The 23,369-nt window shown below is 42.8% G+C and overlaps 1 protein-coding gene across 3 annotated transcripts in view; it reads right to left on the bottom strand.

Moving 5' to 3' along the window:
* Positions 1-518: 518 nt before the first annotated feature.
* Positions 519-23,369, bottom strand: part of LOC139559932 (glypican-5-like) — a 264,718-nt gene continuing 241,867 nt past the window's right edge. For 2 of the 3 annotated variants that reach the window (XM_071376402.1, XM_071376403.1), the window contains one exon: positions 519-4,636. In XM_071376402.1, the coding sequence (XP_071232503.1) occupies positions 4,458-4,636 (179 nt within the window). In that variant the 3' untranslated portion in view covers positions 519-4,457. The remainder of the gene's footprint in view (positions 4,637-23,369) is intronic. The other variant, XR_011671850.1, reaches the window with a different exon arrangement.

Here is a 23,369-nt window from a genome sequence, read left to right as displayed (position 1 = left end):
TGGGGGAATAGTTGTATGCATGCTTACATTTTCAGACAGCGTAGACACACGAGGCATGCACACACACACACAAGCATGCTCGCACACATACACACACATAAGCTTGCATGCACACAGATATACATACACACACACACCTGGAAATGACTCCTGGTGTTCATGATATTTCACAGGTCACACTGTTGACTTTGAAGCTTGGACAATGTGGGAGCCCTTTTATAGGGAGGAAGCCATATTGGATGAAAACAATGGCTTTATTTGAATTAGTCTTTCCGTGATTCTTCACCTCCTTCTCAAACGTATTGGAAGAGAAGGTCCAACGTCCCTCTCTGGACTTCTTCTCTAAAACGTTCTGAGAATGAGGCGTGGAGAATCAAAAGGTTATGACACTAATCTTTCTGATAGGGACAATTTTCAGTACAGGATTATAGGAGAATACTAATATACCTTTACTACATTACTTACACTGTGATGTTTCCAATAGAAAATAAAGAAAATAAAACACTGAACAAACAGAGTGACTTAAAATATATACATTTATACACAGAACTTGATACATGAGAAAGGCAAGAGGGAGGACAGTGGCCAGGCGACGTAGACAGTACAGTTCTTAACGTGGTCAGAGAACAACATGTCTGGAGTTCAACTCTATAGTAGGCCAACTCAGTTCTATACAGAAACTGTGGAACCATTGGACAACTCCGGTGGGCATGTCCAACTCCAGAGCCACAGCAAATGCAAGCTTTATCGCATTTCAAAGGCCACTTCATGTATCCAAAAGCCATTTAGGACAGTGGACTTTAGTCTAAGACTAGTTGATCAAGTGCCATGGAGAGAGGACAACTGGTAGTTAGTATGACCCTTGTAGACTTGTGCCCTCCCAGTCTGTGCAGGTGATGGTGATTATGGTCTTCTAGTGTATCGCCCCATGTAGGAAAAGTCCTTTTCAGCAGAAAGAAGAAGTTATGTGTAAGCATCATTGGCCAGGAGTTTTTCCTTACCATGTTTTGTGACCAGTAAAAACTCTGGACCTTAGTTATATCGTATTACTAGGAATTACCCAGAATACTTCAGGCCCTACTTGTTCCTGGTCAGATCCTGTGACCAGGAAATACACCTGGGCCTATAGGCATAAACAGTTTATCAGAGGAGGCTGGTGGGAGGAGCTATAGGAGGACAGGCTAATTGTAAAGACTAATGGAATAAATGGAATGGTATGAAACCCATCATACATATGGAAACCACGTCTGACTCCATTTCATTTATTCCATTTCAGCCAATACAATGAGACAGTCCTCCTATAGCTCCTCCCACCAGCCTCTTCTGCAGTATACATGTCTGTGTTTTTATACATTCATTCTCCTCATTTAACTTACAACTGTACACACCTCTACCGTACAAACCTTAAGAAACATCTATCTTACACAGATATACACACAACATAGCTATTTTTGTGACGGCCTATGTTTTGAAGGACTGAGAGAAATGCACTGCCATGTATGTAACCATATTGTGTATATTTCTTAATTTAGTGATATAATGTAGAGTTGAACAGTTATTATCCTTAATATGGGTTAATATGGTAACTGTAGAATAAGCTGATTACATCGTTGTTGCTTGTTATTCTGATAGCTAGCTGTGCTGTTGGTTGCTCATGTTTAGACCCAGAATTCTAATCTAGAACATCCTTTGATCACATTGTCAAAACAGAAATGAAGTGATTGATTGGGTTATAGAAAAGAGAGCGATAGACCGAGCGAGAGAGCGAGAGAGCAAGAGAGAGATTCAGTGTACCATGGCATTAAGTACCAGGTTGTTATAAGCATTAAGATGTAACAGAATGTCGCAATGTAATACGTTAGTAACTTGAGAATGTAATATTATACTGTAACAAAACAACGATAACTATCATGGCTATGCATGCAAATGCGCAATTCAAAGAGCAAATCACACACAAAACTGGACAAAATGATAAACAATAGTAAATCAACAACGTACAAACAGGCTTTGACCAATGATTTCTGGTGAAAAAAAGTTGTTAACACTTCATATAGCAAGGGTTATAAAAAGATGCTCGTACATTCCTGCTATAGTCGTTATACAAAATACATCTCTGATATTATTGCATTGCTTTTTATACAATAGGGTGACAAGCACAGTTCATCCATTCAACTCTATCGATTAAGGGCGTCTGTTGGGAGAGTTTAATATAACGATATCTAAATATACTCAACCAAATCAGTCAATCTATATACATTACATACCACACACACCTCGTTTGATGAACGTGTGTGTTTGTGTGTCCTTCTCTACCTATGAAATCCATACATTCTAGGGTTGCATAGACATACAGTGCCTTCAGAAAGCATTCATGCCCCTTGACTTATTCCACACTTTGTTGTTACAGCCTGAATTCAACATGGATTAAATCATACTGTTTTCTCACCCATCTACACTCAATACCCCATAATGACAAAGTGAAAACATGTTTTAGATATTTTGGCACATACATTGAAAATGAAATACAGAAATATATCATTTACATAAGTATTCACACCCGAGTCAATACATGTTAGAGTCAACTTTGGCAACGTTCACAGCTGTGTGTCTTTCTGGGTAAGTCTCTAAGAGCTTTGCACATCTGGATTGTACAAGTCTTGTCATAGATTTTCAAGCCGATTTAAGTCGAAACTGTAACTAGGCCACTCAGCAACATTCAATGGTGTCTTGGTAAGCAACTCCAGTGTATATTTGGCCTTGTGTTTTAGGTTATTGTCCTGCTGAAAGGTGAATTGAGTGTCTGTTGGAAATCAGACTGAACCAGGTTTTCCTCTAGGATTTTGCCTGTGCTTAGCTCTATTCCGTTTCTTAAATCCCTTGTCCTTGTCGATGACAAGCACACCAATAACATGATGCAGCCACCACCATGATTGAAAATATGAAGAGTGGTACTCAGTGATGTTTGGTGTCGGATTTGCCCTAAACCCAACACTGTGTATTCAGGACTAAAGTTTTACTTTAGTGCCTTATTGAAAACAGGATGTATGTTTTGGAATATTTTTATTCTGTAAAGGATTCCTTCTTGTCACTCTGTTATTTAGATTAGTATTGTGGAGTAACTACAATGTTGTTCATCCATCCTCAGTTCTCAAAGTGATATTCAATGTCTGCTTTTTTTAACCCATCTACCAATAGGTGCCCTTCTTTGCGAGGCATTGGAAAACCTCCCTGGTCTTTGTGGTTGAATCTTTGCTTGAAATTCCCTGCTGGACTGAGGGACCTTACAGATAACTGTATGTGTGGGGTACAGAGATGAGGTGGTCATTACAGAATCATGTTAAACACTATTATTGCACATGCAACTTATTATGTGACTTGTTAAGCAAATGTTTACTCCTGAACTTATTTAGACTTTCCATAACAAAAGGGGTTGAATACTTATTGACTCAAGACATTTCAGCTTTTCATTTTTTATTAATTTGTAAAAATGTCTAAAAACATCATTCCACTTTGACATTATGGGGTATTGTGTGTGTAGGCCAGTGACAAAATATCTCAATTTAATCAACTTTAAATTCAGGCTGTAACACAACAAAACGTGTAAAAAGTAAAGGGGTGTGAATGCTTTCTGAAGGCACTTGTATGATCATTAGAGCGTATCCAATCAGCTCTGCTGGCCTGGTAAAAGGTGATTGTTTTATTAATCTAGCACGCATTCCTTAAATGTATTCAAATAAACAGTTGAGAGTTTTAAAATTAAGTGAACTCTGCCCAATGACTTTAAAACCCAGGACAAGATTGGCTAGAGGCAAAGTGTCTACAGAGGCAAGTTCTGTAGCTGACCACATAGAAACCAGCAGCAGAAAGGTTAAAGTTGTGTGTGTGTGTGTGTGTGTTAAAGGGTGCCAACGTGTCTTTTGTGTGTGTGTGTGTATGTGTATGTGTATGTGTATGTGTGTGTGTGTGTGTGTGTGTGTGTGTGTGTGTGTGTGTGTGTGTGTGTGTGTGTGTGTGTGTGTGTGTGTGTGTGTGTGTGTGTGTGTGTGCCTATGCATGCTTGCCTGTGTTAGTGTTTGTGTGTGCAAGCATGCGCATGAGTGTGTGTTGTATATTGAGGCCCAGAAGTCCTGCGTGGTAGTCCGTCCTCTGATAGAGATATGAGTGCATCGTTAAAGCAGAGAGCAATAGAGCTGTGGAGGGAGGCTAGTGCCTGGACACACACACTCCAGTCCACAGCATACACACAGGAAGCAGCAGGCAGAGTACCGGAACAATCTGCCTGTGTATGAGTGTGTGTGTGTGTGAGGAGCTCGTTCACACACTCACGTCTCTATGGGGCAACACATTCCCTTTCCGCCCCCACAAATGTCCTTATCCACACTGCCCCCCCCCCCACAGACTAGTCTGTACTGTGTGTGTAGAGGGGGCCAGGCCAGTAGGGGCATTATGCTGTGTTTTCAGAGCAGGCGCCACTGTAGAGCCAGAGTGGCCAGGAGCAAGGTGAGTGCCATGGGTAGAGACAGGCAGGCAGGGGGGCACCCTGCACCTCTCACCCTCACCACCGGGGGAGCACGACCTCCTGGGTTACTGCCTACAGGCTTATCATTGTTGGACCCCCCTGGTCGACCATCAGTGACTGGAGGAGAGAGGGAGGGAAAGGGAGAGGAAGAGAGAGAGAGACAGAGAGAGAACAAGATAAGTCAAGGTAAGACATACACAGTCGTTTTTAACTTTGTCAATCACCAGCTGTCATTCCTAACCTTAGTTGAATGGAAGTGTAATGAGTAATTGAAATGTACTGTAGGCCATACACCTATACAACTCCACCACACACACTGATTGAGGGGTGACTAGCTGTCTAATCTCCAGCACCTAATGAAAGCAGACCACCATAGTCCCAAGAACGCCAAGTTAGCCTGTCTAAATGACTATCACCCCGTAGCACTCACATCTTCATCCATGAAATGCTTTGAAAGGATGGTCATCTCTCACATCCACACCATCATTCCAGACACCCTGGACCTACTCCAATTCGCATACCGCCCCAACAGATCCACAGACGACGCAATCTCTAAAGCACTCCACACTGCCCTCTTAACACCTGGACAAGAGGAACATCTATGTGCAAATGCTGTTTATTGAGTACAGCTCAGCGTTCAACACCATAGTGCCATCCAAGCTAACAACCCTGGGACCCTCTCTCTGCAACTGGATTCTGGACTACCTGACAGTCTGCCCCAGGTGGTGAGGATAGGCAACAATACATCTGCCACACTGACCCTCAACACGTGGGACCCTCAGGGGTGCGTGCCTAACCCCCTCCTGTACCTCTTGTTCACCCACAACCGCGCTGCACACAACTCCACCATCATTAAGTTTGCCGACGACACAACGGTGGAAGGCCTGAACACCGATGACGATTAGACAGCCTATAGGGAGGAGGTCAGAGTCCTGTCAGAGTGGTGCCAGAACAACAACCTATCCCTCAACGTCAGCAAGACAAAGGAGCTGATCGTGAACAACAGGAATCGGAGGGCCAAGCAAGCCCCCATTCACATTGACAGAGCTGTAGTGAAGCGGGTCGAGAGCTTCAAGTTTCTCTGTGTCCTCATCACTAAGGATCTATTATGGCCCACTCACACAAACACAGTCGTGAAGAGGGCACAACAATTCCGCTTCCCCCTCAGGAGGCTGAAAAGATTTGGCAAGGGCCCTCAGATCCTCAAAAAGTTTTACAGCTGAAACATTAAGAGCATCTAGACTGGCTGCATCAGCACTTGGTTTGGCAACTGCTTGGCATCCGATAGCAAGGCATTACAGAGGGTAGAGTGTACAGCCCAGTACATCACTGGGACCAAGCGTTGACAGAGGAAGGCCCTAAAAATTGTCCGACTCCAACCACCCAAGTCATAGACTGTTCTCTCTGCTACCGCACGGTAACGGTACTGATGCACCAAGTCTGGAACCAACTGGACCCTGAACATATTCTACTCCAAAGCCAAAAGACTGCTAAATAGTTAGTTAAATAGTTAACCAAATAGCTACCCGGACGGCATTGACCCTTTTTGCACTAACTTGTTTGTCTCATCACACACCTCTGCTGCTACTGTTTATTGTCAGTCACTTTATTCCTAATTAAATCTACATATCTACCTCAATTACCTCATACCCCTGAATATCATCTCAGTACTGGTACACAGCCAAGTTATCGTTACTCATTGTGTATTTATTATTACTTTTATTAGTACGTGTTTTACTTTTCTAATATTTCTCTTTTTATTTCTCTCTGCATTGTTGGGAAGGGCCCATAAGTAAGTATTTGTTTACAAGGCATGTGACAAATAAAATGTGATTTGATTTGAAAACCTTAGTATCAGTAGGTTATTTATACCTTAGCATCTGTGGGTTATTTAAACCTTAGCATCTGTGGGTTATTTAAACCTTAGCATCTGTGGGTTATTTAAACCTTAGCATCTGTGTGTTATTTAAACCTTAGCATCTGTGGGTTATTTAAACCTTAGCATCTGTGGGTTATTTAAACCTTAGCATCTGTGGGTTATTTAAACCTTAGCATCCGTATGTTTGTCACAGAAGCTGAGGGTTGGAGAGAGGAGGGAAATTAAGCTAAAGTGCCAATGGTTATTGTTCCCTTTGAACACAATAGACAAAGATCGACAAAGCCATCACTTATCCCCAATCAGACTGCTGTCGTTGTTTCTACTAGAATGAATGCGATGCATCTGGTTAGGAGGCTGAAAGAGAAGATAATTCAATATCAGCCATGGGCCTGAGCATCTTAAGGCACTACACAAAGTTAACTACAAAGACAGTAACGTTTTTCACAATATTCCATCTTTCTTTTTTCTAATTTTCCTTCCTCCGTCTCTTCCGCTCCTCCTCTCTCACCACGCTCTCTCTTTCTCTCTACCCCTCTCTGTCCTCTATCGTTCTCTCTCTCTCTTTCTCCCCAGTCTACTACAGTATCATCTACCTCTCTGTCCTCTATCGTTCTCTCTCTCTCTTTCTCCCCAGTCTCTACTACAGTATCATCTACCTCTCTCTGTCCTCTATCGTTCTCTCTTTCTCCACAGTCTACTACAGTATCATCTACCTCTCTCTGTCCTCTATCGTTCTCTCTCTCTCTCTCCCCAGTCTCTACTACAGTATCATCTACCCCTCTCTGTCCTCTATCGTTCTCTCTTTCTCCCCAGTCTACTACAGTATCATCTACCTCTCTCTCTCCCCAGTCTCTACTACAGTATCATCTACCTCTCTCGCTCTCCCCAGTCTCTACTACAGTATCATCTACCTCTCTCTCTCCCCAGTCTACTACAGTATCATCTACCTCTCTCGCTCTCCCCAGTCTCTACTACAGTATCATCTACCTCTCTCTCTCTCCCCAGTCTCTACTACAGTATCATCTACCCCTCTCTGTCCTCTATCGTTCTCTCTTTCTCCCCAGTCTACTACAGTATCATCTACCTCTCTCTCTCCCCAGTCTCTACTACAGTATCATCTACATTTACATTACATTTAAGTCATTTAGCAGACGCTCTTATCCAGAGCGACTTACAAATTGGTGCATTCACCTTATGACATCCAGTGGAACAGCCACTTTACAATAGTGCATCTAAATCTTTTAAGGGGGGGGGGGGGGGGGGGGGTGAGAAGGATTACTTTATCCTATCCTAGGTATTCCTTAAAGAGGTGGGGTTTCAGGTGTCTCAGGTGTCTCCGGAAGGTGGTGATTGACTCCGCAGTCCCAGTCTCTCGCTCTCCCCAGTATCTACCTCTCTCGCTCTCCCCAGTCTCTACTACAGTATCATCTACCTCTCTCTCTCCCCAGTCTACTACAGTATCATCTACCTCTCTCTCTCTCCCCAGTCTACTACAGTATCATCTACCTCTCTCGCTCTCCCCAGTCTCTACTACAGTATCATCTACCTCTCTCTCTCTCCCCAGTCTACTACAGTATCATCTACCTCTCTCGCTCTCCCCAGTCTCTACTACAGTATCATCTACCTCTCTCTCTCTCCCCAGTCTACTACAGTATCATCTACCTCTCTCGCTCTCCCCAGTCTCTACTACAGTATCATCTACCTCTCTCTCTCCCCAGTCTACTACAGTATCATCTACCTCTCTCTCTCTCCCCAGTCTACTACAGTATCATCTACCTCTCTCTCTCTCCCCAGTCTACTACAGTATCATCTACCTCTCTCTCTCCCCAGTCTACTACAGTATCATCTACCTCTCTCTCTCTCCCCAGTCTACTACAGTATCATCTACCTCTCTCGCTCTCCCCAGTCTCTACTACAGTATCATCTACCTCTCGCTCTCCCCAGTCTCTACTACAGTATCATCTACCTCTCTCTCTCCCCAGTCTACTACAGTATCATCTACCTCTCTCGCTCTCCCCAGTCTCTACTACAGTATCATCTACCTCTCTCTCTCTCCCCAGTCTCTAATACAGTATCATCTACCTCTCTCTCTCCCCAGTCTCTACTACAGTATCATCTACCTCTCTCTCTCTCCCCAGTCTACTACAGTATCATCTACCTCTCTCGCTCTCCCCAGTCTCTACTACAGTATCATCTACCTCTCGCTCTCCCCAGTCTCTACTACAGTATCATCTACCTCTCTCTCTCCCCAGTCTACTACAGTATCATCTACCTCTCTCTCTCTCCCCAGTCTCTACTACAGTATCATCTACCTCTCTCTCTCCCCAGTCTACTACAGTATCATCTACCTCTCTCTCTCTCCCCAGTCTACTACAGTATCATCTACCTCTCTCGCTCTCCCCAGTCTCTACTACAGTATCATCTACCTCTCGCTCTCCCCAGTCTCTACTACAGTATCATCTACCTCTCTCTCTCCCCAGTCTCTACTACAGTATCATCTACCTCTCTCTCTCTCCCCAGTCTCTACTACAGTATCATCTACCTCTCTCTCTCTCCCCAGTCTCTACTACAGTATCATCTACCTCTCTCTCTCTCCCCAGTCTCTACTACAGTATCATCTACCTCTCTCTCTCTCCCCAGTCTCTACTACAGTATCATCTACCTCTCTCTCTCTCCCCAGTCTCTACTACAGTATCATCTACCTCTCGCTCTCCCCAGTCTCTACTACAGTATCATCTACCTCTCTCTCTCTCCCCAGTCTACTACAGTATCATCTACCTCTCTCTCTCCCCAGTCTCTACTACAGTATCATCTACCTCTCGCTCTCCCCAGTCTCTACTACAGTATCATCTACCTCTCTCTCTCTCCCCAGTCTACTACAGTATCATCTACCTCTCTCTCTCTCCCCAGTCTCTACTACAGTATCATCTACCTCTCTCTCTCTCCCCAGTCTCTACTACAGTATCATCTACCTCTCTCTCTCCCCAGTCTCTACTACAGTATCATCTACCTCTCTCTCTCTCCCCAGTCTACTACAGTATCATCTACCTCTCTCTCTCTCCCCAGTCTCTACTACAGTATCATCTACCTCTCTCTCTCTCCCCAGTCTCTACTACAGTATCATCTACCTCTCTCTCTCTCCCCATTCTCTACTACAGTATCATCTACCTCTCTCTCTCTCCCCAGTCTACTACAGTATAATCTACCTCTCTCTCTCTCCCCAGTCTACTACAGTATCATCTACCTCTCTCTCTCTCCCCAGTCTCTACTACAGTATCATCTACCTCTCTCTCTCTCCCCAGTCTACTACAGTATCATCTACCTCTCTCGCTCTCCCCAGTCTCTACTACAGTATCATCTACCTCTCTCTCTCTCCCCAGTCTCTACTACAGTATCATCTACCTCTCTCTCTCCCCAGTCTACTACAGTATCATCTACCTCTCTCTCTCTCCCCAGTCTCTACTACAGTATCATCTACCTCTCTCTCTCTCCCCAGTCTACTACAGTATCATCTACCTCTCTCTCTCTCCCCAGTCTACTACAGTATCATCTACCTCTCTCGCTCTCCCCAGTCTCTACTACAGTATCATCTACCTCTCTCTCTCTCCCCAGTCTACTACAGTATCATCTACCTCTCTCTCTCTCCCCAGTCTCTACTACAGTATCATCTACCTCTCTCTCTCTCCCCAGTCTCTACTACAGTATCATCTACCTCTCTCGCTCTCCCCAGTCTCTACTACAGTATCATCTACCTCTCTCTCTCCCCAGTCTCTACTACAGTATCATCTACCTCTCTCTCTCCCCAGTCTCTACTACAGTATCATCTACCTCTCTCTCTCTCCCCAGTCTCTACTACAGTATCATCTACCTCTCTCTCTCCCCAGTCTACTACAGTATCATCTACCTCTCTCTCTCTCCCCAGTCTCTACTACAGTATCATCTACCTCTCTCTCTCTCCCCAGTCTACTACAGTATCATCTACCTCTCTCTCTCTCCCCAGTCTACTACAGTATCATCTACCTCTCTCGCTCTCCCCAGTCTCTACTACAGTATCATCTACCTCTCTCTCTCTCCCCAGTCTACTACAGTATCATCTACCTCTCTCGCTCTCCCCAGTCTCTACTACAGTATCATCTACCTCTCTCTCTCTCCCCAGTCTCTACTACAGTATCATCTACCTCTCTCGCTCTCCCCAGTCTCTACTACAGTATCATCTACCTCTCTCTCTCCCCAGTCTCTACTACAGTATCATCTACCTCTCTCTCTCCCCAGTCTCTACTACAGTATCATCTACCTCTCTCTCTCTCCCCAGTCTACTACAGTATCATCTACTTCTCTCGCTCTCCCCAGTCTCTACTACAGTATCATCTACCTCTCTCTCTCTCCCCAGTCTACTACAGTATCATCTACCTCTCTCTCTCTCCCCAGTCTACTACAGTATCATCTACCTCTCTCGCTCTCCCCAGTCTCTACTACAGTATCATCTACCTCTCTCTCTCTCCCCAGTCTCTACTACAGTATCATCTACCTCTCATTAGATCCTCTCTGTAAGACGTGGGTTTATCCTTCCCAAAATAAGCACTTCCTTAGCCCTGGACGCTATGTCAAGAGTTTTGATATACAGTATTGTTATTCTACACACTGATTTCTTTTTAATTTGTAGATATATTTAGCGTTTTTCTCCTGTCTTTGGTCGTCTGATAGTCAACAAACTGGGAATCCTCCAGAACAGTCGTAACATCAATATCCATCAGTATACAGTAAGTGATGTGAACGGATGAGGGAAAAGTGCAAACAAGCAGTGAGAAACTAGCTATGACAAGCTCTTAGAAGACACGTTGGACAAGCGTCCTTATTATAGTAACTCAAATACTGTACAACATGTTAAAAAAAAAAAATCTTCAATTTTGTGCCTACTGAGGGTGACCCATTTTGTATTGGTGACGTAGTCTACACATTGATCCTATTCATGTGCGTGCGTGTGTGTGTGTACAGTAACAATCAAAATTTGACACACCTACTCATTCAAGGGTCTTTCTTTATCTTGACTATTTCCTGCATTGTAGAATAATAGTGAAGACATCAAAACTATGAAATAACACAAATGGAATCATGTAGTAACCAAAAAATTGTTAAACAAATCAAAATATATTTTAGGTTCTTCAAAGTAGCTACCCTTTGCCTACAGCTTTGCACACTCTTTGCATTCTCAACCAGCTTCACCTGGAATGCTTTTCAACAGTCTTGTAGGAGTTCCCACATATGCTGAGCACTTGTTGGCTACTTTTCCTTCACTATGAGGCCCACCTCATCCCAAACCATCTCAATTGGGTTGAGGTCCGGTGATTGTGGAGGCCAGGTCATCTGATGCAGCCATCACTCTCCTTCTTGGTCACATAGCCCTTACACAGCCTGGAGGTGTGTTGGGTCATTTTCCTGTTGAGAAAATGAGTTATTGTGCCATGAACACAAGGAGTCATGTGGTTTTAATCTGATTGTCAAACAAATCACTTCAAAAAGTAGGTTATCACCAGAGAAAGCATACAAGCGAGCAAAACAGCGCCACTCTTTCTTACTGTATGTAGCCCATGCATCTGATGCTATCTGGCCAAAAAGAGTATGACATGCCATAATCTTTTTGGCCAGACAGCATTAGATACATTGGCTACACATACATGTCCTCTGCCTCAAAGACGATGTCAGTATAATCAACACACCTGTGTTTTTACAAAAAAAATGTGCATTGTCTTCCCCTAGAGTCTAAGAGCCGGGGATGTGTTTCTACTAAGCTAACATATGGATTTTTTTAAAGACGGTCATTTCAAGGATCATTTAGCCATTTGTTTTAGGACCCCTGTAGGTATTACAAAAAACATACAAAATGTATTTGATGAAACATTGAATTTGGCATTACTGCCATTAGCCCATATAAACGCATTGAATAACAGATTTACTACATGGAAAAACAGATACTTCCTTTTGAGAAAATGTTGGACTGTTTTTGAGTGTGTTTTTTTACCGTGGATTACCCGTACTTGGAGATGACCTATTCACTTCCATACATGTTTTGGCCCGGTACCAGGTTACCTTCAGATGAGTCCCGTGACATTTCTGAGCCCAGACATTTGTGTGAGAAGAACGATTCTTGGGATATCTCCTGGTCTGACAAACACTGCTGTAGCTCGGCCACCTTCCACCGCAGATGAGGAAATCCGACATTGGCGAATGTGGTGGATTGAGATGCAGCCCATGCAAAAAATCATCTCTCTAACTGACACATTTTGATGGGGATTTTTTAAATGATTTGTTATGCCTTGAGCGCAGCATGGGGAGGCCTCAAGCAGACATTTTTTTTGATATATTTTTTTATGTCCAGCTCATGAGGCCCCTTGATGATGTAAGGCCCGAGGCAATTGCCTCTTCTGCCTAATGGCAAGTCCACCAGCGAGTAACCGCATTCCACTGGGAAATCAATTTGAGGTACAAGGTTATGGTTTAGCATACACATTTAGTGTGTGTGTTTGTGTGCATACGTGTGTGTGTGCAACATCCAACCAGAGGAATAGAGTTAGCTGTACTACTGTGTATTCTGTGTGCAAACTTTTCCCATCTTTCCCATCAGAGGTGAGAGACCCCTCAATATACCCATTACTCTCACAGTGGAAAGAACTGTTTCTCTCCTCCTCGCCCTTCCCTTTTTCTCTTTCAGAGCATTCATCATTTCATTCCTCTATATGAAACATGCTCAGGTCACTGCAAGGGCAGATTTATACCTGCAGAGCATTGCTAGTTCACACACTCATGTGCAAACGTGAATACACACACACACACACACACACGTTGCCTTTCCCAGTCAAGTCATACAAGTGAGGGCATAGCCATGACCCCAGTGCACAAAGAAGCAGTCTAAAGGTTAAAGTCTGGTCTGGTGCTGAAAACAGACAGACCTTCACTCTTCTCTCTTTCTCCCTTCCTCTTTTGCTCCCTCTCTTCTTTTCCCTCTTCCTCTCTTTCATTCAGTCACCCTTGTCTCTCTTTCTCCACTTCTACCTCTCTCCCTCTCTCTCTCTTTTCTGTTAATTCTCTCCTTCAGCTGAGCTCCACAACTAAAGCCTCTTAGGGGGCTTCTGTCTGAGAAAGGCTGAGGGAGGAAATTGTGAATTCCTCTTGAAGTAGTCGATGTTTGATTTGAGTTGCCAAACGTCGCTTCAGGAGAACATGTGTAGAATATGAGAGACACAACACATTAATATCAAAAGGAGAAAAGTAAACTATAAAAACTTTGAGGTATAAGAGGTAATCATGAATGTGTTATGAGTTATTGTAACTCCAGGGATGAACATGTCAGGTGAAAGCTCAGTGAAAACAAGACAGACAATATTAATGCTATGGGGAGAGGGAGAAAGAGAGATAGAGGTCAAGATAGTTAGCGGTAGTGTGCGGCTCAGTTGGTAGAGCATGATGCTTGCAACAACAGGGTTGTTGGTTCAATTCCCACAGGGGAAAAATTCAAAAATGTATCCACTCACTAAATCGCTCTGGATAAGAGTGTCTTGATAAATGACTAAAATGTGAAAAAGAGAAAGAAACCAAGACTGAAATGTATTTTATATTGACTTGTATAACCTTGTTGCTTTGGCAACACACATATCGTGTGAAATGATTGCTTTGGCAACACAAGTATCTTTGTTATGCCAATAAAGCATTTTAAATTAAATGTAATTGAGAGAGAGAGAGAGAGAGAGAGAGAGAGAGAGAGAGAGAGAGAGAGAGAGAGAGAGAGAGAGAGAGAGAGAGAGAGATGATAATGGTTATCTTAAGAGGCTAACAGATAGGGCAGGACTCAGCTGGCTCATCTGTCTCGCTCTAAAATCCTTCTAATGAGGATGGAGAGAGGGAGGAAGAGAGAGATAGCGGGAGAGAGGGGTGATTTGAGAGAAGGAGTGGAGACCAGGACACATTCAATCTGGCGTTTCAGCAGGGGGCTGAATAAATGCAAACAACCACCACCCCAAACGATACCATTATGGCTGTGTTTACACAGGCAGCTCAATTCTGATCTTTTTCCACTAATTGGTATTTTGACCAATCACATATCTTTTCACATCATATCTTTTTCAGAGCAGATCTGATTGGTCAAAAGACCAATTTGTGAAAAAAATATCAGAATTGGGCTGCCTGTGTAAACGCAGCCTAAAAGGACTGAGACATTATTAGGCTACGTTTACTCAGGCAGTCCAATTCAGATCCTTTGCCAATTATTTGCATATCTGATACCTATCTGAGCTTTTTCCCAAAAATGTGAACAGCAAAAAACACATGGAATTTCCAGTTAATACCACCATGTGTATCTGAATGCTGATACAAACCCGATCCCCCATATGCAACCTCTGTCTGGACACATTAAAAAGAATTCCCTCTGAAGTGTTTTTTATGCACATGACCTGCTGTTACCATGACAACCACCCAAAATCTAAAGGAACAGTGACAGGAAATGAGCATTGCATCTGTGTGCTACTGTACTTCAGAGGCTACATCAGTGTGACTGCGCAAACCTGATATGGTTCACATGTAAAACTGAGTGTGACGAACTTCAATTCCATGTTGTCTCTGTGCTGCTGAGCTGATTGTTGCCACTTGGCTACATGCCAGACTTTGCCCTATTGACTTTAAATAACCGTTTAATCAAACGTTTAATAAAAATGTACCAAGGCCTTAGTTTTGTCCTTTCTCAACTTCTGTCATTCAACTTCTTCACCCCAGACACTATATCTGGACATGGTTCCACAGGACCTCCACCAACCAAAAAAGCTAAGTAGTAACATTAACATTATGCCCTCTAATTGCAGTCGCTGTACTCATAATATGCAGGACAACTATCGCGTTATGGTGAGGATAGCCGTGTTGCAAGCCTAACTTTAGACGCAATCGTTAGGCAAGGGCAATTTAAGTGTAGGAAAGGATGATTCAGTGTCTCTGCCACCAGTAAGTACAGATAGTACTATTAATCCCCCCGCACAGTCCACGCAGCCGGACAATTTTCTCAAGGCTTCTGGAAAGAAATGCTGTTGGCATGCTCAACCGGTGTCATTCAGCCAACAGAAACTTTCAACCGGTTTTCCCTACTAACCAATGAGTTGGAGCCAGAGTTGGAGCCTTCTCAGGTCTCTCCTCCACCTGTTACAGGGTCTGAGCCGCTGAAGCTTCCCACCATTAGCTCTGACAAATTGAAAACCCTAGTCATTGGCGACTCCATTACCCGCAATATCAGACTTAAAAAAATAATAATCCAGCGATCATACACTGTTTACCAGGGTGCAGAGCTACCGATGTAAAGGCTGATCTGAAGATGCTGGGTGAGGCTAAAACTGGCGAGTGTAGAGAGAATAGGGATATTGTTATGCACATCGGCACCAACGATGCTAGGATGAAACAGTCAGAGGTCACTAAGCGCAACATAGCTTCAGCGTGTAAATTAGCCAGAAAGATGTGTCGGAATTGAGTAATTGTCTCTGGCCCCCTACCAGTTAGGGGGAGTGATGAGCTCTACAGCAGAGTCTCAACTCAATCGCTGGTTGAAAAGTGTTTTCTGCCCCTCCCAAAAGATTGAATTTGTAGATAATTGACCCTCTTTCTGGGAGTCACACACAAACAGGACCAAGCCTGGCCTGCTGAGGAGTGACGGACTGCATCCTTGCTGGAGGGGTGCGCTTATCTTATCTATCAACATAGACAGGGATCTAACTCCTCTAGCTCCACAATGAGATATGGTGCAGGCCAGGCAGCAGGCTGTTAGCCAGCTTGCCAGCTTAGTGGAGTCAGCCAATAGCACAGTCAGTGTAGTCAGCTCAGTTATCCCCATTGAGACCGTGTCTGTGCCTTGATCTAGGTCGGGAAAATCTAAAAATGGCGTTGTTCGCCTTAGCAATCTCACTGTAACAAAGACGACCTCCATCCCTGTCATTTTGAAAAGAGACTGTGATAATGCCTCACAACTCAGAATAGAAATATTTAATATTAGATCCCTCACTTCCAAGGCAGTCATAGTCAATGAACTAAAAACTGATCATAAACTTGATGTGATTGTCCTGAGTGAAACATGGCTTAATTAAGCCTGATGAATTTTCAGAGTTAAATAAGGCCTCTCCTCCTGGTTACATTAGTGACCATATCACCTGTGCATCCTGCAAATACAGAGATGTTACACATTAATTTGATAGCAAATGTAAATTTATGAAAAAAATTGTTTTTCGTCTTTTGAGGCTCTAGTCATGAACCTTTTACAGGCCTCCTTGGTCATATACAGCGTTCCCTGAATTCCTAATCGGACCTTGTAGTCATGGCAGATAATATTCACATTTTTGGTGACTTCAATATTCACATGGAGAAGTACATAGACCCATTCCAAAAGGCTTTTAGAGTTTTATCCAACATGTCTTGGGACCTACGCATTGCCACAATCATACCCTGGATTTAGTTTTGGGACTATCGGACCACCGCCTTATTACTTTTGCAATCGCAACAAATAATTTACTTAGACCCCAACCAAGGATTATCAAAAAGCTCTATAAATCCTCAAACAACCCAAAGATTCCTTGATGCCCTTCCAGACTCCAAAAAAACAATAAAAACAAATCAAAATGCATTTTGGGACACTGTCGCAAAGCTAAATAAAAACAGCATTCCCCAAGTGAGGTCGGCTTTCACTTCAGCAGTGATGAATTCATGAACTTCTTTGACGAAAAGATCATGATCATTAGAAAACAAATTACAGACTCCTCCTTGAATATGGCTATTTCTCCAAAACGCAGTTGTCCTAAGTCTGCACAGACCTGACAGGACCTCAGATAAATGTAAACACAAGTTTTTTAATAAGTATCCCTCAAAATATTAATGGAAACTGTAATGGCCTCAACCTTCAAGATGTCTCCAACTAAACTACTGAAAGAGCTTGGCCCTGCTATGTTGAACATAATAAACCTACTCCCTATCCTCCAGATGTGTACCAAACTCACTTAAAGTGGCAGTAATATTTCCTGAAAAAGCCTAAACTTGACCTGGAAAATCGTCCTATATCAAATCTCCCATTCCTCTCAATTTTTTTTGAAAAACCTATTGCTCAGCAGTCTGGTTTTAAACCGCATCATAGTACTGAAATCGCACTTGTGAAGATGATAAATGACCTTTTAATGGCATCAGACCAAGGCTCTGCCTTGGAAGTTGATGCCATAATTTTTTTAACTTTTAAAGTTAGGCAAAACAGAGACGCTAGTTCTAGGTCCCAAGACGCAAAGATATCTTCTGTCAGATCTGACAATGAATCTCAATGGTTGAACAGTCGTCAAAAATAAAATAGAGAAGGACCTAGGCGTTACTCCTTCGACGACCATATAAAAAATATTTCAATAGGAGACTTTATTCATCTTCGTTACATTGCGAAAATCTTAAACTTGTTGTCCAAATTTGATGCAGAAAAGCAAATCCATGCTTTTGTCACTTCAAGATTGGACTACTGCAATGCTCTACTCACCGGCTACGCGGATAAGGGACTAAATAAACTTCAGCTAGTGCTAAATACTGCTGCTAGAATCTTGACTAGAATCCCCAAAAAGTATCATATTACCCCAGTGCTAATGAGCTTGCTTGCTGCTGATTTTCCCAGCTATACATTCCTCAGCATTGTGCAGTGCTCATGGCCAGGCGGTGAGTGGTGGCTGGCATAGCAGCATTTTTGCTATGTAAAGGGACTATCAGCAAATCCGATAGAGAAGGTCCAATAACCGATAGAGTAGAAAAAGCGAATATCGGCCCGATATATCAGCTCGGCCGATTAACGGTTGTTCTCTAATTTCTCACCACAGGTTTTCAATGGAGTTTGGAGACTGAGATGGCCATTGCAAAATGTTGATTTTGTGGTCAATTAACCACTTATTTGTGGATTTTGATGTGTTAGGGTTTATTGTCTTGCTGGAAGATCCCTTGCGGCCAAGTTTCAGCCTCCAGAGGTAACCAGGTTTTTGGCTGAAATGTCATGCTGCTTGGTAAAGTTCATGATACCGTTGAACATATCAAGGGCCCCAGGACCAGTGGAAGCAAAATAGCCCCATAACATCAAAGATCCATCACCATATTTGACAGTAGGTATGAGGTACTTTTCTGCATATGATTCCGTTTTTTGACCAAACCCACCACTGGTGTGCGTGGCTAATGAGCTCTATTTTCATGTCATCCTACCATAGCCTCCCTACACTGGCTTCCTGTTAAGGCTAGGGCTGAGGTTTTACTGCTAACCTACAAAGCAGTACATGTACTTGCTCCTACCTACCTTGGTTCTGCTGTACGTACCTACATGTGCGCTACGGTCACAAGACGCAGGCCTCCTTTTTCCCCCCTAGAATTTCTAAGGAAACAGCTGGAGGCAAGGCCTTCTCCTATACAGCTACATTTTTGTGGAATGGTCTGCTGATCCATGTGAGAGACGTAGACTCGGTCTCAACCTTTAGGTCTTTTCTGAAGACTCATCTTCAGTAAGTCCTATGATTGACCTTAACTTTTTTGGGATAGGGGGCAGTATTCGGAAGTTTGGATGACTGAGGTGCCCAAAGTAAACTGCCTGCTACTCAGGCCTAGAAGCTAGGATATGCATATAATTGGTAGATTTGGATGGAAAACTCTAAAGTTTCCAAAACTGTTCAAATAATGTCTGTGAGTATAACAGAACTGATATGGCAGGCGAAAACCTGAGGAAAATCCATCCAGGAAGTGCTATTATTTTGAAATGGCTGTTTTTCCATTGAAGGCCTATCCACCATACAAAGACTTATGACGCAGTTCCCAATCCCTATGGCTTCCACTACATGCGGCCAGTCTTTCGGCATTGTTTCAGGCATTTACTCTGAAAAATGAGCGAGAAACACCACTTTCAATGAGAGGTCAGTGGAAATTTCCAGAGATGTGTTCTGAGCGATGCCGAGAGAGCACCTTTCTTGTTTCTCCTTTTCTATTGACAAAGCTATTGTCCGGTTGAAATATTATCGATTATTTATGACAAAAACAACCTGAGGATTGATTATAAACATCGTTTGACATGTTTCTACGAACTTTTATAGTACTTTTCTGATTTTATGTCTGCCTGCTGTGACCGCGCTTTGTAGCAATGGATTACTGAACAAAACGCACCAACAAAACGGAGGTTTTTGGACATAAACAGGAACTTTATCGAACAAAACAAACATTTATTGTGTAACATGGAGTCTTGTGAGTGCAATCATATGAAGATCATCAAAGGTAAGTGATAAATTATATCGCTATTTCTGACTTTTGTTACTCCTCTACTTGGCTGGTTACTGTTTGTAATGATTTGTCTGCTGGGCGCTGTTCTCAGATAATCGCATGGTTTGCTTTCGCCGTAAGGCCTTTTTGAAATCGGACACAGTGGTTGGATTAACAAGAAGTTTATCTTTAAGCTGATGTATAACACTTGTATCTTTTATGTATGTTTATTATGAGAATTTCTGTTTTGTGGAGTTTCACGCTCTGCAATTTCACCGGATGTTGTTTGAGACAGTGGATTACTGAACAAAACGCACCAACAAAACGGAGGTTTTTGGATATAAAGAGGGACTTTATCGAACAAAACAAACATTTATTGGGTAACTGGGAGTCTTGTGAGTGCAACCATATGAAGATCAAAGGGAAGTGATACATTTTATCGCTATTTCTGACCTTTGTTACTCCTCTACTTGGCTGGTTACTGTTTGTAATGATTTGTCTGCTCCGCGCTGTCCTCAGATAATCGCATGGTATGCTTTCGCCGTAAAGTATTTTTGAAATCTGACACTGTGGTTGGATTAACAAGAAGTTTATCTTTAAGCCGATGTATAACACTTGTATGTTTTAGGAATTTTTATTATGAGTATTTCTGTTGTTGAATTTGGCACTCTGCAATTTCACTGGCTGTTGTCGAGGACGCTACCGTCCCACCTATCCCAAAGAAGTTAACTGGGATTCTCTGCCCCTGACCCTATTACAGGGGCTGAATCACTGGCTTGCTGGCGCTCGCTCTCCCATCCTTCTGGCCTAGGGGTGCGAAGAAGAATGGCAAGGCACTGGAGTGACGAACCACCCTTGCAGTCTCTGCCTGACCGGCTCCCCTCTCTCCAGTGAGATTCCTTGCCTCTGACCCTATTACGGGGCTAAGTCACTTGTTTGCTCGCGCTCTTCCATCCTTCCTGTCCTCGGGGTCGTGTGGTGGGGAGATCTTTGTGGGCTATACTCGGTCTTGTCTCAGGGTAGTAAGTTATTGGCCTGTTGATATCCTTTTAGTGGTGTGGGGGCTGTGCTTTGCCAAAGTGGGTGGGGTTATATCCTGCCTGGTTGTCCCTGTCCGGGGGTAACTTTGGACAGGGCCACAGTGTCCCCCCCCCACTCAGTCTCCTGTATCTATGCTGCAATAGTCTATGGGCCGGGGGCTAGGGTCAGTCTGTTATATCTGATGTAATTCTCCTGTCTTATCTTGTGTCCTGTGTGATCTTAGATATGCTCCCTCTAATTCTCCCATCTCTCTCTCGCTCTCTCTCTCCCCCTCGAAGGACTTGAGCCCTAGGACCATGCCTTGGGAGTACCTGGCCTGACGACTCTTGGCTGTCCCCGTCCCTAGTCCAACTGGTCATGCTGCTGACACAGTTTCTGCTGTTCTGCATGGGGCTATGGAAGCCTTACCTGTTCACCGGACCACCCCCACGGCACATGCTGTCTCGACCTCTAAATGCTCGGCTATGAAAAGACAACTGACATTAATTCCCAAGGTGCTGAACTCTTGCACCCTCTACAACCACTGTGATTAATATTTATGAACATTTGAACATCTTTCAGAGCGATCTGGCCATAAAGGTCATGCACTCTTATAATCTACACCCGGCACAGCCAGAAGAGGACTGGCCACCCCTCAGAGCCAGGATCCTCTCTAGGTTTCTTCCTAGGTTCCTGCCTTTCTACATCTGCATTGCTTGCTCTCTGTGGTTTTAGGCTCGGTTTCTGTATAAGCACTTTGTGATAACTGCTGTTGGAAAAAGGGCTTTATAAATACATTTGATTGACTTACTGCCAGTGTTACTTAAAACCTCTCTGGACCACCCATCCCAGATCCGGGATAACTGTCATCAGAAACGCTGACTAGCATAGCCTAGCCTAGCGCCACAGGGATATAATATAATATAATTTCATGAAATCACAAGTCCAATACAGCAAATGAAAGATAAACATCATGTGAATCCAGCCAACATGTCCGATTTTTTAAATGTTTTACAGCGAAAACACAACATATATTTATGTTAGCTCACCACAATATCCAAAAACACACCACCATTTTTTCACAGCAAAGATAACTTTCACAAAACCCACAAATAGAGATAAAATTAATCACTAACCTTTGAACAACTTCATCAGATGACAGTCATATGACATCATGTTATACAATACATTTATGTTTTGTTCGATTATGTGCATATTGATAGCCACAAATTGTGGTTTTACATTGGCGCCATGTTCAGAAATGGCTCCAAAATAGCGAAAGTAATTACAGATAGCCACGTGAAATACAGAAATACTCATCATAAACTTTGATGAAAGATACATGCTTAACATATAATTAAAGATACACTGGTGCTTAATGCAACCGCTGTGTTAGATTTAAAAAATAACTTTAGTAAAAAGCACAGCATGCAATAATCTGAGACAGCGCTCAGCCATTCTCCGCCATGTTGGAGTCAACAGAAATACGAAATTACATCATAAATATTCCCTTACCTTTGATGATCTTTCATCAGAATGCAGTGCCAGGAATCCTAGTTCCACAATAAATCGTTTTTTTGTTTTATAATGTGGATTACTTCTGTCGAATTAGCAACTTTGGCTAGCATGTGTAGTTCACGTGTCCATTGAACTTTACGCTAATGAACGAAAACTTCAAAAAGTGATATTACAAATCGAATAAACTGGTCAAACTCAGTTGAGAATCAATCTTCAGGATGTTTTTCTCATATATATCCAAAAACGTCCCAGACGGAGCATTTCTTCATGTCTATCTAACACATTGCAGACAAGGACATCACATGCGTAGTGTGTGTGGCCAAGAACTGACAATATGCCTGACCTGTCACTCCAAAGGCTCTCATTCGGTCCCACATCAGGCTAGACGCTTCATTCCACATTCTACTGCCTGTTGACATCTAGTGGAAGGCGTATGAAGTGCATACAGATCCATAAATATAAGGCAATTGAATAGGCGATGCCTTTCACAGCGACCCATTTCAGAATTTTCACTTCCTGTTTGGAAGTTTGCCTGCCATATGAGTTCTGTTTTACTCACAGATATAATTCAAACAGTTTTAGAAACTTCAGAGTGTTTTCTATCCAATACTAATAATAATATGCATATCATATGATCTAGGACAGAGTACGAGGCCGTTTAATTTGGGCACCAATTCATCCAAAAGTGAAAATGTCGCCCCCTAGTCTTAAGAAGTTTTAAAAGTGTTGCGATCTGACCCTTTTTTCCCATTTTCTCCTAAAATGACATACCCAAATCTAACTGCCTGTAGCTCAGGACCTGAAGCAAGGATATGCATATTTTTGATACCATTTGAAAGGAAACACTTTGAAGTTTGTGGAAATGTGAACTTAATGTAGGAGAATATAACACATTAGATCTGGTAAAAGGTAATAGAAAACAAAAAAGCATGCGTTTTCTATTTGAATCATCTTTGAAATGCAAGAGAAAGGCCATAATATAACATCAATGCATGACAATACACGTAAACATACAGTGGGGCAAAAAAGTATTTAGTCAGCCACCAATTGTGCAAGTTCTCCCACTTAAAAAGATGAGAGAAGCCTGTAATTTTCATCATAGGTACACTTCAACTATGACAGACAAAATGAGAAAAAAAAATCCAGAAAATCACATTGTAG

Source organism: Salvelinus alpinus, chromosome 30 (assembly GCF_045679555.1).
Source record: "Salvelinus alpinus chromosome 30, SLU_Salpinus.1, whole genome shotgun sequence".
Lineage (NCBI taxonomy): Eukaryota > Metazoa > Chordata > Actinopteri > Salmoniformes > Salmonidae > Salvelinus > Salvelinus alpinus.
Note: the sequence above shows the minus strand (reverse complement) of the source record. Positions and strands in the feature narration are given on the sequence as shown.